The following is an 18521-nucleotide window of genomic DNA, read 5'->3' on the forward strand; positions in this document are numbered from 1 at the left end:
CCGTGCAGTTAAGAGGTAAAAACACTTTTCGGCCAGTTATAGCGCCACCTTGAGGCTGAGTTGAAATTGTTCATGTGGCATTTCGTCCTCGGCCTAGTGGGAATGTGGGTGCAGAATTTCACGGAAATCACGCGATGTGTTCATGATTTGCAGCATTTTGTTTGAAACGGAGCACTCCTGTGAACTTTGGAAGCCAATCAGGATGGAGTCTGAGAAATCTGAAAGACCGGTTTCGTTGAATGGCTCTAGAGAGACTCTGTACCAATTTGCGTGATGTTTGGACAAAATCTGTAGGTGTACTGTGCAAAAACTTGTTTTGCACAAAGCGGCCTCCTGGTGGCGCTATAACAGGCCGTTCTGGAAAGTTTGGGGCAGAGGTTCATCGTTGGCATCCAGGGAGTGTGTGTGCAAAATTTGGCATGGACCGGGTTAACGGTGGCCGAGATTAGCTGCTCACGGACACACGGACGGACACACGGACGGACGGACACACACACGGACGGACGGACGGAGTGCAAAACATACTCTCCCCCCATGCCTTCGGCCTGGTGGAGACAATTAAAAGCAATGTTGTAGAAGTGGGTCTTGAGCTGAGCTTTAAAAATGTCTACAGAGGCTGCCTGACGAAGGCACAGTGGGAGCTTGTTCCATGCCGACGGCCCGTAGAAGCAAAAAGCTGCTTCCCCGTATTTTTTTGTTGCCATAGATACAATCTTCTTGAAATTATTTGCCAACATATTAGAATAACCTATACAGACGCAACGGAAGATAAATGATCAGAATCTGTACTTAAGTACATTTACTCAGTTACTGTCCCCCTGTGCTTGTTTTCAGTAACAAAGGAGAAGAATTAGCAAAGCTAAACAGTGAAAATAACCTCGGGGGGGAAAAAAAGTACTTCCAGAAAATAATGCAGGAAAAGTACAGGAAAGCCTGAAGTGTTTGAATGGCACATCTAGTAGGTTGGCGAAGAGGGTGATAATAATAATAATAATAATAATAATACCTGGGACTTATATAGCGCTTTTCTAATACCCAAAGACGCTTTACATGTGTGGTGGCCGGGGTGGGGGGAACATGAGAACAACTTTATTAGAAAACAAGTAAAATAAGAGTAAAAAGTAAAAACCAATGAGAACAGTACATGTAACAGGTTAAAAACACATCAGCTCGGGAATGCTATTCTGAACAGGTGGGTTTTCAGTGTGGTTTTGAAGGTGGGGAGTGAGGGGGCAGGGCATTCCACGGAGAAGGCCCTGTTGCCCCAGGTTTTGAGCCTGATCTATCATAAATCACTGAAAAGACCACATGGAATGTGTCGGGTGTGAGACGGGGTCACTGGGACTCACCCTTGGTGGTCTTCTTGCGGGTGACGGTGGTGGGTTTGAAGTGGATGGCGGGGACGGGACAGGCCAGCTGCATGGCCTCGGCCTCCACCAGGCACGAGTTCCTCTGGTCCCAGCCCGCTCCCTCCAGGTACAGACCCCTCATGTACACCCCGTCCTAGAGAGAGAGATGGTGAGAGATTGATTGATTGATTGATTGATTGATTGACGCAAAATTAAATCTGACGACTGAAAGAATGTGTATGGCCAGGTCCTATTATCACACAATGTGAGAAATGGTGTGAACGGTTCCTAAACAACAACACAAAATGCAAAAATGATGATGTTTTATAGTATAACATTGTCCCTGCTGTTCTACAGTATATACACAATGCCAACCAGGCTAAGAAATCACAGGCTAGAGCCTTTAACCTTTGCTTTTATCAAATACCTAAAACCATTACTGTTTTATGGAAGATGCTTCTGAACATATTGCTAGTTTGACCACTTCAAATGCTCTAATCTTAAAATAATAAGCGGACGTATCCTATACAGTAAACTAAAGTATAGCTCTCAATACGAATAGCCGTGGCGTTTGAGTAAGGACATGCTGCGATTGGCCAGTGAACTTGTGCAAGGACCCGCTTTGATTAGATTGGCCAGTAGCCACTTTGAGTGGCAGTCGGGGCAAACGCTCTCGCCAGAACATGATTTACTATTTCTATCCACATCGGGTCGCAACTCCAACGGGGATGAGTCGGCAGAGCAAACTTCACAATGTTCGCCATGGCTTTAGACCACTCTGTGGTGTCTCTCATGGCTCAAATTCGCTTGAGGCGGCGTCCCTCTGTCGCGGTCTTAAACCGTGACCATTTACTCAGACGCGAAGGCCATTTGGCACTCGCACCGCAGACGCATTGAGAGCCTATAGATCGGCTATTTTCGCTGCGTAAGACATGCAGGCTTCTATGGAATCCAAATGACTGAAATCAGTCGTGCGACTCGTGCCAACTGACAACTGTAGTCGCCAGAGCGAGAGAGTCAGAGTATAACCGTGGGGGATAACTCTGTCAGACCAACCTCAATGAAGGAAAGTGGAAAGGTTGAGAAGGGTTGGTTGAGGATGGGGGAGTATACAGATTGGAGAAGCGAGCGCTCCTTGCAGAAAAGGAGGTGTGGATGACTAACAAATGGAAATGGCAATTACTTTGCAGGCACAGAGACAAATGAACACGTCTCGCAATGCTGTCGAAAAAAAGAAAAAATCTGAATTGCAAAGCCGGGTTTAGCGAAAATGGAAATCCATCGTTCAAGAGGGAGCTCACTATCGCTGCAGAATGAAAACAACAACAACAACAATACGAGCAGAGAGAGAAAGAGAGAGAGAGCGGGATGAAAAAAGTCAGAGTGATGGAAATGCGTGATGAATACTGATAGGCACTGATAGTGCGTGTGTGCGCGTGCGAGTGTGTGTGTGTGCGTGCGGGTGTGTGTGTGTTGCGTGCGTGCGTTGCGTCCAGTCACCTTGGGAGGGAAGAGGAGGTTACTCTCGTCCACGGTGAACACAGAGAAATCCCAGGACAGCGTCTCCACTGGTACCTGGTGGGGGGGGGGGGGAAAGAATGGGAGAATGTGGAATAGTTGTCGATCTATCAATAATTTATCTGGGTCCCCAGACCCCACTTTGAGATCCGGTGGATTTTAAAATAAAGCAGATGTGTGTGTGTGTGCATGCGTGTGCGCGTGCGTGTGTGTGTGTGTGTGTGTGTGTTCTCCTCCGTACGTGGTGGTGGCGTGCGGAGGCCTGCAGCACGGCGGTGAGGAGCCCCCGGGGGGAGGTGAAGCCAGACGGCCAGTAGAGGACGGGCGGCCGGGCGCTCTCTGCCCAGCGGGCAAACTGCTCCACGCGCTGACACAGGTCTCTGACCCACCACGCCAGGGGCTTCACGGACGCATAGGCCTGGGAGGGAGGCGGTGGGAGAGACACACACACACACACGTACACACTTTTTAAAGTGTGTGCATAAAAAAAAGCGTTTTCTGATAGTAATCATTGCTATGCAGCAGTGGTTCTCAAACAGTGGTTCATTTAAGACTCGTCAGCACAGGATTGAGACCATGTTTAACATGCGCACACACACAGTCACATAGTCACACAGACACAGACACAGACACACACACACACACACACACACACACACACACACACACACACACACACAGAGAGAGCGAGTAAGATCCAGAGCGTTCATTTGACCCTGAGAACATCAACATTGAGTTACAGTTCAAATTGTGACTGTCTGACAACATGGAACAGTCCATTAAAAAGCTCCCTCCAGGTGGACCACAGCACATCCCTGAGTCAAAGCAGACAGCAGCTGTGGAGTGCATTAATGTCAACACAGAGATCCCCACATAGGCAGATGTCACATGGACCATCCCAAACTATAACACTATTGGAAAAGTTACTCCAAAACGGTAATATTATTATCACTCCCTGACAAAAGTAACTAGTAACTAGCACTTACCCTACCCCCTTAGATAGCATTTCTGTAGACTTAGATAGCATCTGATACAGACTTATAGCATGTTATGTAGACGGCACTATAATTGCATTGTATATAGTCATAGCACGCCATAGTACATATGTATAGCATAGTAGTATATATATATAGTTTATATGTATAGTCTCATAATATAGATATTCCACTGTTACTTATATATATATAGTTTATATGTTTATATGTATAGTCTCATAATATAGATATTCCACTGTTACTTTCTTAGCTTACGCATGTTTTATGATAAGTGCTTTTGTGATGTATTCCCATGCTTTTATTCTTGATTATTGTAAGTCGCTCTGGATTAAGAGCGTCTGCTAAATGCCTAAATTGTAAATTGTACTTATTACTTTGCTTTACTCCCCCCGCCCCCCTTCGACCCAAGTAATTGCCTCCTTTGTCCCCAAAAGGTCTCACACTACCCAGTTTGTTCCGGACAGTTTAAGGCCCGCAGTATTGATACGTTTACTCAAGTAAAGTAAAACGTCAATACTCTTTTTTTTTTTTTTTTTTACACCACTGGTCCCATGTTTGAGGAAACGGTGCTATGTAGCATGGATAGAGGACACGGCATGGAGGCCAGGGTATAATAAATAAGGAGAAGAAGATTTAAAAGGTTCATGGATTAACGACACAGCCCAGAGGAACTGCAGGCCAGGTCGGCAAAGCAGAGCTCATTCGTCTCCCCTGTCGTATTATGGCTGTAGTCGTCATTGCGTCCCTCTCAGCCAGAAACCCTGTATCTCTGTCTTTCATCCACTCACCATTCTTCATAAACAAACAGTGGTTTTCCACCATGTTCATTTCAAGGCCTGTTATTTACTTGGCAATTGAGCCCACGGGACCACCATCTGATGACATTTAGCCTCCATTCTGACCATTTTGGTGTTGGCATCATGTTATGCTTTAGCTATTGAAAAATAGCAGATCTACAAGCTTGTAGGTCTGCTATTTTTTGAAAAATCGAAGAACGACTGACATTTTTTTAATCTGATCTCAGGTCAGAATGGGTTAATCAGACCAGTGTGTGTCCAGTGGAAACCTCGTATGAATCTGATCTCAGGTCAGAATGGGCTAAAGAATATTGTGTTGTCGGTTAATAATCTTGTCCTTCATCGTGATGTGGCTCCGTTATATATACGACATCCACAATGCCATGCTGTATTGAAACGTTCAAAATAACAATGATATTCTTCTTTTTTTTTGTGTGCCTATATAACAGCTATGCCATGTCGAAATTGGTTAAAGCGATATTTCACTTAAAAAAAAAAAGAGAGGAGGGAGTGGGGGAAGTTAAAATTAATATAAAATATCTAAATACTGAATCCAGCAACTTAAAAAACTGTCTGGGGCGTTCACAAAAGCCTTAGTAGACGATAAAATGACCAGATCGTTAAAAATAAAAAGTGAAATAAGTGTGTATTGATCCACTGAAAAGTATTAACAAGGACCATGGAACACCATGCACATTAGATAGCATTTCTGTTGGCTTAGATAGCATTTGACACAGACTTATAGCATGTTATGTAGACAGCACTATAATTGTATTGTATATAGTCATAGCACGCCATAGTACATATGTATAGCATAGTAGTGAATATGTATAGCTTATATGTATAGTGTATGTATAGTTTCATTATATATATTCCACTGTTACCTTCTTAGCTTACGCATGTTTCATGATAAATGCTTTTATGTGATGTATTCCCATGCTTTTGTTCTTGCTTAAATGTAAATCGCTCTGGATTAAGAGCGTCTGCTAAATGCCTAAATTGTAAATTGTAATCCCATTTCCTAAAAAGCGAGTTTTGGTTTTGGTTTTTGACATACGAGGGTTTCCAACCCGCTCCGACACCATGAACCGATATTGCTCTCTTTGGACATTCCTTGGACGAGGATGTGGAAAACTCGTGCAGTTCCCCCGGCGGCGTGCACATATGCAGATCATTGGTTCTGTGGGATCTCGCTCTCTCTGTGTCAACTTTCGAGAACGGTGATTATGGAGTCGCGGGCCGCTCATGCAGAGCCCGGAGGAGGAGCGGCTCGTTAATGCAAAGGCCCCCGGTGGAAGTATTTCACCGGGCTGTCGACACGCCGCCATCAATCTGCCCCTCGTGGCCTGCACGGCGTACGCATTGCAGGCTTCTCCCCTGCAGGCTGCAGCCAGGGGTGGGGAAATGTACTCAGATCTTTGTAGCTTTCACCTTAAAGGAGAATTCCATGCTAGAAAACCTTTTTACCTTTCTTACCTTTCTTTGTAGTTGTTACGTCCTCACCAAAGAGGTCCAGGTGTTTTTTTGTGCAAAAACTCCTTATTGGCTATTTCCCCTACCATAAGCCCTCAATTAATTGCATTGAATGGAATGGGAATTGAATGGGGCTATGGGGTGTTGTGCTAATTCGCTTATTTCCATCTAAATAAGTAGTAAAGTGTGCCGCTTGGGATATTATTTACATTATGAAGAGAGGATATATACAACAAAATTATAATTTTGAGCGATGGAAATAAGCAAATTAGCACAACACCCCATATCCCCATTCAATTCCCATTCAATTCAATGCAATTACTTTAGGGCTTATGGTAGGGGAAATAGCCAATAAGGAGCTTTTGCACAAAATAACACCTGGACCTCTTTGGTGGGGACGTAACAACTACAAAGAAAGGTAAGAAAGCCTTTTAGTATGGAATTCTCCTTTAAGTAAAAGTATCTATACGGCGATGCAGAAATGTATACTCTGTTACAACTTAAGTCAAAGTCCAGAATTCAAAATGTATAGCTGCGTACTTGTGTGAAAGCGCAAAGGTATTGGCATCATTAATAGACTTAAAAGTACTCATTATGCAGAATGACTCAAGTTTTCAAATGTATAAAGATCTTTTGGGACTAGGGCTGAAGTGGTTACTGTACAGTATATTTTGTCAAATTATGACAGGCAATTCCTGCTGTCAATACTACCTGTCAGTGGGGAGTGTTGGCTGGGAGGAGGAGTAGGACCAATGCCCTATATGTCCTCTCTGGGGGGGAGGGGGGAATGGTTAATCTACTCTGACGTGCAGTGTTTCCTGTCTAAACTAAAGTTTTAAAATAATTGTAATGCTTTTATGTACTATGAACACACACACAGACACACACACACACACACACACACACACACACACACACACACACACGGCTAATGCCTCCAACAACTGCATGGCATGCAATACAAACTTGATTACATTTATTAGTCACAAATGCTCTCGCGCGCATGCGCGCACGCGCAGAGAGAGAGTGAGAGAGAGAGAGAGAGAGAGAGAGAGAGAGAGAGAGAGAGGGGGATTGGTGAAGTGAAACAAGATACAAATGGCCAGAGACAGAGATGCCAGCAGGCCCGAAATTAAAGCCATGAGTCTTTGGGTTCACAAGTAATGACAGCCTGCTATGCCGAGAGAGAGAGAGAAAGAGAGAGAGAGAGAGAGAGAGAGAGAGAGAGAGAGAGAGAGAGAGAGAGAGAGAGAGAGATAGAGAGAGAGACACGCATGAGATGGTAGATAAAAGCAGGAATGAGATGAAGGGGGGAACAGAGGAGAGGAGGGAGGGAGGGAGGGGGGGGGGGGGACATAGAAGGAGAGAAAGAACAGCAGAGAGAAAAAACAATGTGGTAGAGAGGAAGACAGACAGCTGGGGGCAGGGGGGTTATGGAGCGAGACACTGAGAGAGAAGGGCAGGGAGAGAGAGAGAGAGAGAGAGAGAGAGAGAGAGAGAGAGAGAGAGAGACAGACAGACAGACAGACAGACAGACAGACAGACAGACAGACAGACAGACAGAAACAGCGAGACAGAGTGAGAGACAGACAGGGTTTTGCATGGGGCATGGGGCAAACTCTGTGAGGTTTACTTTACTTACTACACATGCAAGCGCACACACGCACACACGCACACGGCCCTGGCACAGTTCCAATGTGTAATTCTGTCCTTCTGTCTACTGTCATTATCACTGCAGCCCCTTCTAATGTGAGTGAGCAACACAACATAGATGTCAGCCCAGGTCAAGACTGTGTGTGTGTGTGCGTGAGTGCATGCAAGTACTTTACTTGAGTATTTATACTTTCACTTCTACTCCACTACATCCAGGTTCATAGCCCTGGTCCGGTGCTTACAGCGAGTCTCTCTCTGACGCCCTGTGGGAGTCCCTTCCGCAGCTCTCTAGCAAACTTCTCACTCCCGTGCCAGGGTTTACAATCCCCAGCAAATAAACAAAACGACGTAACCACTCACCGACACAAAGCCTGCTAGACCTTAAGGTAAAAGTCTATTCTCGAAGCTGGGAAGCGTCTCAGCTTCTCTCTCTAAAATGCACTACTTTAGTCATTAAATAAAATGAATCCAACCAGATCGGCGCAGGCAAAAACCCGGAAATGCCGTAGTAGAAGAAATGACTCTGTCCGGTAAATTCAGGGTACATTGCGTTATTGAAATGGCACAAAGTATATTTTAGAGAGAAGCTGGGGACCTGAGACGCTTCCCAGCTTCGAGAATAGACTTTTACCTTTAACCCATTCTGACCGGGCACCCATTTTGGTGTTGGCATCATGTTATGCTTTAGCTATTTAAAAACAGCAGATCTACAAGCTCATATCGCGCCACCGAGTGGCGCGATACGAGCTTGTAGGTCTGCTATTTTTGAAAAATCGAAGAGCGACTGACATTTTTAGAATCTGATCTCAGGTCAGAATGGGTTCATCAGACCAGTGTGTGTCTGGCGGAAACCTCGTATGAATCTGATCTCAGGTCAGAATGGGTCAAGGTCTAGCAGGCTTTGTGTCGGTGAGTAGTTACGTCGTTTTGTTTTGGACTCCCCCACAGGGCGTCAGAGAGAGACTCGCTGTAAGCACTGGACCAGGGCTACCAGGTTCCAAACATTCTAATTTTACTCCACTACATTTATTTGAAAACTTTTAGTTACTAGTTACTTTGTAGATTTGGATTATTATTAGAAAACATACAGTAAACACTGTATGTTTTATAGATCTGATATTTTCTAAAGATCTTTATACATTTTAAAACTTGAAATGGGACATTCTGCACAATGACAATTTTTACTTTTGGTGCTTTAAGTACATTTTTATACAGTTACTTTTGTACTCAAGTACATTTTGACAAGTACATTAATAGCAACGTGTGTGTGTGCCTGTGTGTGTGTGTGTGTGTGTGTGTGTGTGTGTGTGTGTGTGTGTGTGTGTGTGTGTGTGTTTGTGCGAGCGTGCACGTGCATGCGGCCGTGGGACTAGGAGAGCAGAACAATGAGCGTGCATGAGCATGTGTGTGCGTGTGTGCATGAGCATGTGTGTGTGTGTGTGTGTGTGTGTGTGTGTGCGTGCGTGCGTGTGTGTGTGTGTGCAGCCAGGCAAACTGATAGATAAATACAGCTTTAATAACAGCCCAGTGATTCACTTCAGAGGGCTGGCTGCGGCTCCAACACAATGGACTGGACTGACCGCAGTACAGATAAGATGACCTGCACTCAACCGCAGCTCCCAGCTACAAAGGGCCGCTCCGCAGAGCACAGATCTGCACCAGAGGGCCTGACCCTGCAGGGGCTGCTGTGTCCAAAGAAAACATGTCTCTCTTTCTGTCCACGGCTTCATGGACACTATATCAATTCAATTAAAATGAGCTTTAGATATATCCAAACCACTCCCCCGGATCCTACGTTACGTGGATATATAGGATAATGTGCAGTGGAGAATATGGGCAGTTATGATTACACAACTTTAACCAGGTTCCCGACCACGTAAAAACCTGTAAAATAGCTTGAAACACTGCCAAGACTGTTGTGATGTTCTCTGCTGGACTGGGGGATAATTTTATGGGAAAAGAAAAAAGCCATTTTATTTTGTGTTGCGTTTTTTTCTGTAAGCCTAGCATCTCCCCATCCCCCAGAGAGCACCTGTCTTATTCATATTGATCCGAGCATCAACTTCTTCATTCCAGCCTGCTACAGTCAGTGGCACGCAAGCGCGCACGCACGCACGCACGCACGCCTTCAATTTACTTCAACTCGACTACAAGATGTTACTTGAGTAAATACTGCAAAAGTATTGGCATGATGGCGTCATAATATACTCAGGAGTAACTGTACCAAGGACCAACAGTAAGTGCTCATCATGTAGAAAATACTGTTTGACAGATATTTTCAAACGTTTAAAAAATATGTCAAAATATTTTGAAAATAGCAGATAATGTCCATTTGCGAACAAAGTATGACACAGGGTTTAATTGGTCAATGTATGTTTTGTAGTAGCCTAATAATAAAATCTACAAAATGTGTGCGCGCGCGTGCGTGTGTGTGTGTGTGTGTGTGTGTGTGTGTGTGTGTGTGTGCGCATGTACCTTTGCCCACAGCGTGGGGACCCGGCCATCATAGATGCAGTTGAAGATCTCCTCTAAGTTGGGTGACATCACCACCAGACCGCTGATTCCCTGTTCCACTTCCAACAGTGATGACCTATGGTCGCGCACGCACACGCACGCACACACGCACGCGCACACACACACACACACACACACACACACACACACACCCCCATAATTGATTGATTGATTGAATACTTCATTAGACAGAATGTGAAAAAAAGAGTACAGTCAAACACTTGGTCTAAAAAGAATGGATAGCACCAACAGAAAGTCCTTGCGGTCTTGTATTCAATTCATAAACATGACATGAAAATAAAAGGGGTGTAAAGGGGGCGATGAGGGAGAAATTATTATTTCCTATCCTTATGGCCTACTGTATACTGGAAGGTGGATCATCAGGCCTGTTTTAACCCACTTTGACCTGAGATCAGATTCTAAAAATGTCTTCTACATCCTGACAGTTTTCTGAAAAAGCTATGTTTCTATGTCAGTGGTTCTTTGATTTTTCAAAAATAGCAGATCTACAAGCTCCGAGTGGTGCGCTACGAGCTTGTAGATCATGTTTTAAGTAAGTGTTTTAAGTAAGTGAAGGAAGTGTGTAGATCGAAGTGACAATGCATAACCTTGCCTCCGAGATGTAGGGGAGTAGAAGTAAATGCACTGAGAGTTGTAAATATAATAACAAAACCTCAAAACTGTACTTCATTACAGTACTTTATAGTTCATACCCCGGTGAAAAATGATGCTCCAAAAAAATTAATCTTGCTTTTCAGTTTTCATTCTTCTTCTTCTTAGCACACCTCAGAAGGCTAGTGACAGGTGCGTAGGGCAATAAAGCATACCGGTACTTAAAAAGGTTATCTTTGAAAAAAAGAAGGGGTCCCGCACACTGTCAGAAACTGTTGCTTTTATTGGGTCAACGTTTCGGTCGATTAGACCTTCATCAGGAGTCAGGACAGACAATACAGGTATTGTCTGTCCTGACTGAAGGTCTAATCGACAGTGTGCTTTGTTTTTCAAAGATAACCTTTTTCATTCTTCTTCTTCTCTGTCATTGGAGTTGTCAGTGTGCGCTCTCAGTGCATTTCTCAATCCATAGTTCAAATAGTGTGCTATACTATAATTACTATTTGCTCAAGATTCCAGATATACAGTTGTAGTTCTTGCCGCGGCGCTATTTGAGGATCGGTGCTTCAGTGCCATTATTAGGGTATTTCTGAATGCAATCCACACAAACCCTGTCAGGTTTTGTTCCTCCAAACACATTGGATATGAAAAGACATTTTCACAAAAGCTCAGATCTGATTATTTCAGACTGAGTGAGAATGCTGTTGGCACAATGTGTTTGTGTGGAGCAGACTGTGGAGCCAGCAGGTGGTCCATATCGATATTCAGTTCAGTTCAGTTCAGTTCAGTTCAGTGTGTGTGTGTGTGTGTGTGTGTGTGTGTGTGTGTGTGTGTGTGGGGTGTGTGTGGCGTGCGTGCATGTGTGCGTGCCTCTCTGTTGACTCACTTGTTCACCTTGTTTGACTTTCTATACAAACATCTCACTCCTCCACAGTGTGCGACACAGATTCCACCAATGCACCAAGACACGCGCGCACTATGCACTGATTGCACGCGCACACACACACACATGTGCACGGCACGCATACTGTACATGCAAACACGCGCACAACTATGCCTACAGTACATACATTGTCACTGTCGGCTATAATAAATCTAAATATTGTAACTTTACGTAAATCAATGCCCACCCTGATAATACTACAGCGTCACACAAAAGCAACGAAAAGTAGCAGATCCACAATGTTTCCAGCTTGTAGATCTGCTATTTATGCCACGTTGTAATTTGAACAGTTTTGAAAAGTAACAGTTTTGGACATACGAGGTAGACCAGACAGATAGAGACCACGTATGTACTTTGTGCAACCAACAAAACTCAAACAAGTAGTTCCTCCCCCAGAACCAGAACCAGCAACTGCATTTACTTAATCACATGTGACAAATGTGGTTTACAATATGTCGGAGAAACGGGTAAAACAATAGGTACAAGGCTGGGACAACACAGATACAATATTAACAATGGAAAAAAGACAACCACAAGGTTTGTGCAACATTTCATGGCTCACGGCATTGAAGCTCTAAAATGCGCTGGACTTCAACACAATCCCAACTGGACAGTATAGGACAAAGACGTTTTAATGAAAAACAGTGGATTAAGAACCTCAACACGGATTTTCCTGGAGGCTTAAACATGCCTAAAATCAGATCTTGAACACAACAAAACTTAAACTCAGGATTAAACTGGAGAAATCTAAAAATGATTGGATCAGACTTCCTTTCGGATACATGGCGAATGCATTTATTCCTTGCATTGCACTGAAGTTTTTTAATTCCCCCTTTTTCACACCAGTATAATGTTCTTATTTGGATCATGAGGCCCAATTACAGAATGTCAAGTCTCCAGGTTTTCTTCAAAAATATGTATGACATATTGCACAGTGGTAGGAGTCCTGACAATTTGTGGCATCTTTGGTCCCGGGGGAGGGAGGGGTGGGTGGGATTGTTTGTTTGTTGTTTGTTTTTGTGTTCCTTTCTTTTGCTGTTATGTGTTATTTTTATGTGTTTTGTTTTCTTTATTTCATTCGTGATGTTAACATGTTTTATTGTGATTTTTTTGTCTAAAATAAAAAAACATTTGATAACAAAAAATATATATATATGTATGACACTTAATTATTTATGACACCATGGCACATTCGGCACTAGTGGTTGTCACATGTTTTATTTTCAAGGAGCCCTTTAATTCTGAGAGTGTACATATAGAGCTTAGAGCCCTAATGAAAGGGTTCTCAACACGTGGGTCGAGACCCCTCGGGGGGTCCCGAAATTATTGTGATTAAAAAAATGATTATGATTTATTTTTAAAGAAAGAAAAAACGTTGTTAGTTGTTTGCAACTGAATGGCTGGCAAAATGGAAATTGAGAGTTTACATAGACAGTACACATAGTGCACGCATAAAATCTCCTTAATGATTATATCTGGTTTTAGTATAGGCATATGTATAATATATATCAGTTATTAAGGTTATTGTAGGGGGTGGGGCGGGTGTCGCGAGACATGGCCAAAGGATTTCCGGGGGTCCCCCTCCCCAACCCAAAACGTAGAGAACCCCTGCCCTAATGGACCTGTAGGGTTCATTTGTCTCCATTTGAACACTGAGAGTTACAGACCTGCTATGGTCGTCTGTTTATGTGTTTCTGGTAATATTAGTGTCCGCTCATTTTAAGTCTGTGGCAAAAATAAAATCCACCACAAGCACAGCATGGCGATGGCAAAGTGAGGTCCATGCAGGGAGGTTTTACCCATTCTGACCTGAGATCAGATTCATACGAGGTTTTCCGCCGGACACACACTGGTCTGATGAACCCATTCTGACCCGAGATCAGATTTAAAAAAATGTTCAGTCGTTCTCCGATTTTTCAAAAATAGCAGACCTACAAGCTCGTATCGCGCCACTCGGTGGCGCGATATGAGCTTGTAGATCTGCTATTTTTAAATAGCTAAAGCATAACATGATGCCAACACCAAATTGGGTGCCCGGTCAGAATGGGTTAGGGTAAAAGGTAGGGCTGGGACTCAATAAAAAAAAGAATCTAATTAATTTGAGGCATTGATCGTGGGCTAATTGACCTAGACAATGACACACTGGACTGGCTTGCTGCAACGGAGTTGAAGGTCTAAGGACATACGACAGAAGAAGAAGAGGCATTGTAATTAATTAATCGAAATTAATCGCATGTTAATCGCATATCAATATTTGACCTGAGAAGCATTTTTTTTCAATTTAAACAGATTTTGGTATACAAGAAAATATATGAGTGATATATATATATATATATATATATGATATAAATGTCCAAGCAAAGCAGTCTGATTGGCGTGCACCCGTATGATCGGTACACCTGGAATTCGTCCAAGGTTCTGTGTGCAAAAACTAAAGCACAATCAAAATGATCACAACAATGTCGTTATTGTGTCTGTAATTAATTAATCAAAATGAATCAATTAAAGTCCCAGCCCTATAGTAAAAGTATAATAATAACCAGAGTGTCCTTACTTGACGGTGGTCAGCAGAGTAATAACCAGAGTATCCTTACCTGACGGTGGTCAGCAGAGTAATAACCAGAGTGTCCTTACCTGACGGTGGTCAGCAGAGTAATAACCAGAGTGTCCTTACCTGACGGTGGTCAGCAGAGTAATAACCAGAGTGTCTTACCTGACGGTGGTCAGCAGAGTAATAACCAGAGTGTCTTACCTGACGGTGGTCAGCAGAGTAATAACCAGAGTGTCCTTACCTGACGGTGGTCAGCAGAGTAATAACCAGAGTGTCTTACCTGACGGTGGTCAGCAGAGTAATAACCAGAGTGTCTTACCTGACGGTGGTCAGCAGAGTAATAACCAGAGTGTCTTACCTGACGGTGGTCAGCAGAGTAATAACCAGAGTGTCCTTACCTGACGGTGGTCAGCAGAGTAATAACCAGAGTGTCTTACCTGACGGTGGTCAGCAGAGTAATAACCAGAGTGTCCTTACCTGACGGTGGTCAGCAGAGTAATAACCAGAGTGTCCTTACCTGACGGTGGTCAGCAGAGTAATAACCAGAGTGTCTTACCTGACGGTGGTCAGCAGAGTAATAACCAGAGTGTCTTACCTGACGGTGGTCAGCAGAGTAATAACCAGAGTGTCTTACCTGACGGTGGTCAGCAGAGTAATAACCAGAGTGTCTTACCTGACGGTGGTCAGCAGAGTAATAACCAGAGTGTCTTACCTGACGGTGGTCAGCAGAGTAATAACCAGAGTGTCTTACCTGACGGTGGTCAGCAGAGTAATAACCAGAGTGTCTTACCTGACGGTGGTCAGCAGAGTAATAACCAGAGTGTCCTTACCTGACGGTGGTCAGCAGAGTAATAACCAGAGTGTCCTTATCTGACGGTGGTCAGCAGAGTAATAACCAGAGTGTCCTTACCTGACGGTGGTCAGCAGAGTAATAACCAGAGTGTCCTTACCTGACGGTGGTCAGCAGAGTAATAACCAGAGTGTCCTTACCTGACGGTGGTCAGCAGAGTAATAACCAGAGTGTCCTTATCTGACGGTGGTCAGCAGAGTAATAACCAGAGTGTCCTTACCTGACGGTGGTCAGCAGAGTAATAACCAGAGTGTCTTACCTGACGGTGGTCAGCAGAGCAGTAATAACCAGAGTGTCTTACCTGACGGTGGTCAGCAGAGTAATAACCAGAGTGTCTTACCTGACGGTGGTCAGCAGAGTAATAACCAGAGTGTCCTTACCTGACGGTGGTCAGCAGAGTAATAAATAATAATAATAATAATAATAATAATAATAATAATAAACTTTATTTGTATAGCACCTTTCATACATAAATGCAGCTCAGAGTGCTTCACAGGGCAGGACACAAGTAGTTAAAATGATAGAACAATGGCAAAGAACAAAATTGAATATAAGAACATAAAATAAATAAAAACAAATAAAAACACCACATGCAGCAAATCAGTCAGGGCAGGGTAGGAACGTGCATAGTAAAACTCAACTAAAAGCAAGAGTGAAGAGGTGAGTCTTGAGTTGAGATTTAAAAATGTCTACAGAGGGTGCGTGTCTGAACTCGAATGGAAGTTTATTCCAGGCTGTTGGGCCGTAGAAGCAAAAAGCTGCCTCACCATATTTTTTTGTGCACATTCTTTTAGGCACTTCAAGTAGGCCAGAGTGTCCTTACCTGACGGTGGTCAGCAGAGTAATAAACAGTGTCTTACCTGACGGTGGTCAGCAGAGCGTTGTAGGCCTGGATCTCCTGCAGCAGCAGTGTGTCGAGAGGAGACGTGTCGTCCTGGAGCATGGTCCTGGTGTGAGCGTAGTCCATCAGCGCTGGGATCTGAGCACGCAGCTCTGCACACAGCTCCAACACCTGGACACCAAGGAGAGGATAGATTTATAGTGGTTAAATAGTTAATAATATAAATTGTTTTTATAATAGTTTTAATAACAGGAGCATGGTCCTGGTGTGAGCGTATAGTCCATGAGCGCTGGGAGCTGAGGACGCAGCTCTGCGCACAACACCTGGACACCGGTATAATAGTTTTGGATTTTTCATTATAGTTTAGTTTTAGTTAATTTGAGGTTTGCTAGTTTTAGTTGGGGTGGCGGTGGGAGCAAACAGTGCATAACAACAACCAGGAACCATATACGGCATGCAGAAGGAAGGCAGGAATAATGCATGCACAGTCTAGGACTCTAGGTGATCTTAAATACCTCGCCCAATTGGTCAGCTGACTGCCACCTCAGGGTATGACATATGTGGGTCTTGCAAACACTGTATACAATATACACTCACATAGAAATGCAGCGTATTAACCCCTCGAGTATGTGCATGTGCCCTTGAGCACAGCATGGAACCCCTCAAGTATATCTGACTGAGCTAACTCCGCAAGCTATACGTATCATTTTTGGTTAGTTTTGTAAACACGCAATACAGTTTCAGTTAGTTATCATTTTTCTTTTCATTTTCTAGTTTTGAATGAAAATGTTATTTATCGTTTTATCTTTAGTTTTAGTTAACTATGATAACCTTGCTGGACTCAACGACGACAGCAGGAGATGCATACCGTAGCAGAGTCAGCGTCTAAAGTGTCCTTGAGCAAGACTCTGAACCCCTAATTTATCCCGATGTGCAGGTTGGTGCCTTGCATGGTTTCCCCGCCGTCATCGCTGTATGAATGTGTGTGTGAATGGGTAGCATGTCATGCACAATCTACGCAAAGCACTTTGGATAAAAGCGCTATATATAAATGCACCATTCACCATCATTTATAGCAGGAGTGGACCCCCACGTTGAAATTTAGAAGACATTTTGTAGAATCGGCCTTAGATCTAAATGGGTTAAAACCCAGCTATTGAAAAATAGCAGATCTACAAGCTCATAGCGCGCCACCGAGTGGCGCGCTATGAGCTTGTAGGTCTGCTATTTTAGAAAAAATCGAAGAACGACTGACATAGAAACATAGCTTTTTCAGAATCTGATCTCAGGTCCGAATGGGGTAAAAAGTAATAGTTTTGGACGTGGGGTTTTTCCGTGTCTCTCCCGCCGTCCCCTATACCTTGTCCTCTCGGCTGGCGCCGGAGGCGGCGGCAGCACCGCGGGAGTCCTGGGGCTGCAGGGAGAGCAGGGTGTGGAACAGGGCGCGGCTGGCGGCCACCTGGTTGGCCACGGCGGCGTTGGGGTGCAGGCCGAACACCTCGGGGTGCTCCGTGGGGGGCAGCGTGCCGACGTAGTCCCGGTAGTCGGCCGGGGTCCCGTCGGCGGGTAGGAAGTACGCCGGCAGGGGGGTCAGTCTGCAGGGCAGGGCAAGGTTATTTACACACAGTCACAGTGTTGATTTTGTCATCACATTTTGATTTTAGTTTTTAGTCATAGTCACTTGAATAGTTTTCACTTAGTTTTAGTCACATTTTAGTCACCTGGAAAGTCTTAGTGTTAGTCTAGTTTTAGTCTACTAAATATCATAAGACTTTAGTCCACTAAGTCTACATGTGATTTAGTCGACTAAAATGTATTTTGGCGGGCCTTGATGCCGTCATAATGACTGTTTTTACATTTGCTGAAAATAGCCGATATACGAGCTCACAACGAAAAAAGGCTGCAAAGACGACCCCGTGAACCGGCTCTGTCTATTCTATCTGGCCTGACAGCGTGTCGCGTGTCCGAGTCCCGTTCATGGCGACCTTGGCTGCATCTCTCTCCCAGTCTTTCCTGTCAATCTCTACTTGAAACTATATCAAATAAATCTAAAAATACATAAATAATAAGGTAATCAATTAATACAGATAATGACACGTCATGTCTCTGTAGGGTTAGGGTTTAAAAGTATCAATTAATAATATATATTTTTAATTCAACTTGTACAAGTGATTTAAAGAAGTGAAGTAGCATTGATCAATGATCAGTGCTTCTGTATGCTTGCAGTTTTTTGTCTGTTTATTCCCTAGCTTGTAATAGCGTGAAGGTCCACATGGTGGCACTGTTGGTCTGTGGTGATTCCAGATCTCCAATATAAGAGGTAATGGGAGAACCACAACCTGCTACCTCATAGCAGCCGCACTGCGCTTGCACACACACACACACACACACACACACACACACACACACACACACACACACACAC

The 18521-nt window shown here is 43.9% G+C and overlaps 1 protein-coding gene across 1 annotated transcript in view; it reads right to left on the bottom strand.

Moving 5' to 3' along the window:
- Nucleotides 1-18521, bottom strand: part of dnah2 (dynein, axonemal, heavy chain 2) — a gene marked incomplete at both ends in the record, with an annotated part of 126688 nt that overhangs the window by 2434 nt on the left and 105733 nt on the right. The window contains 6 exons of the mRNA XM_083789374.1: nucleotides 1350-1503; nucleotides 2850-2924; nucleotides 3109-3285; nucleotides 10261-10375; nucleotides 16116-16267; nucleotides 17457-17691. Coding sequence (XP_083645500.1) covers nucleotides 1350-1503; nucleotides 2850-2924; nucleotides 3109-3285; nucleotides 10261-10375; nucleotides 16116-16267; nucleotides 17457-17691 — 908 coding nt within the window. The remainder of the gene's footprint in view (nucleotides 1-1349; nucleotides 1504-2849; nucleotides 2925-3108; nucleotides 3286-10260; nucleotides 10376-16115; nucleotides 16268-17456; nucleotides 17692-18521) is intronic.

The sequence above is a fragment of the Protomyctophum parallelum genome (assembly GCF_964188405.1).
Source record: "Protomyctophum parallelum genome assembly, chromosome: 18".
Classification (NCBI taxonomy): Eukaryota; Metazoa; Chordata; class Actinopteri; order Myctophiformes; family Myctophidae; genus Protomyctophum; species Protomyctophum parallelum.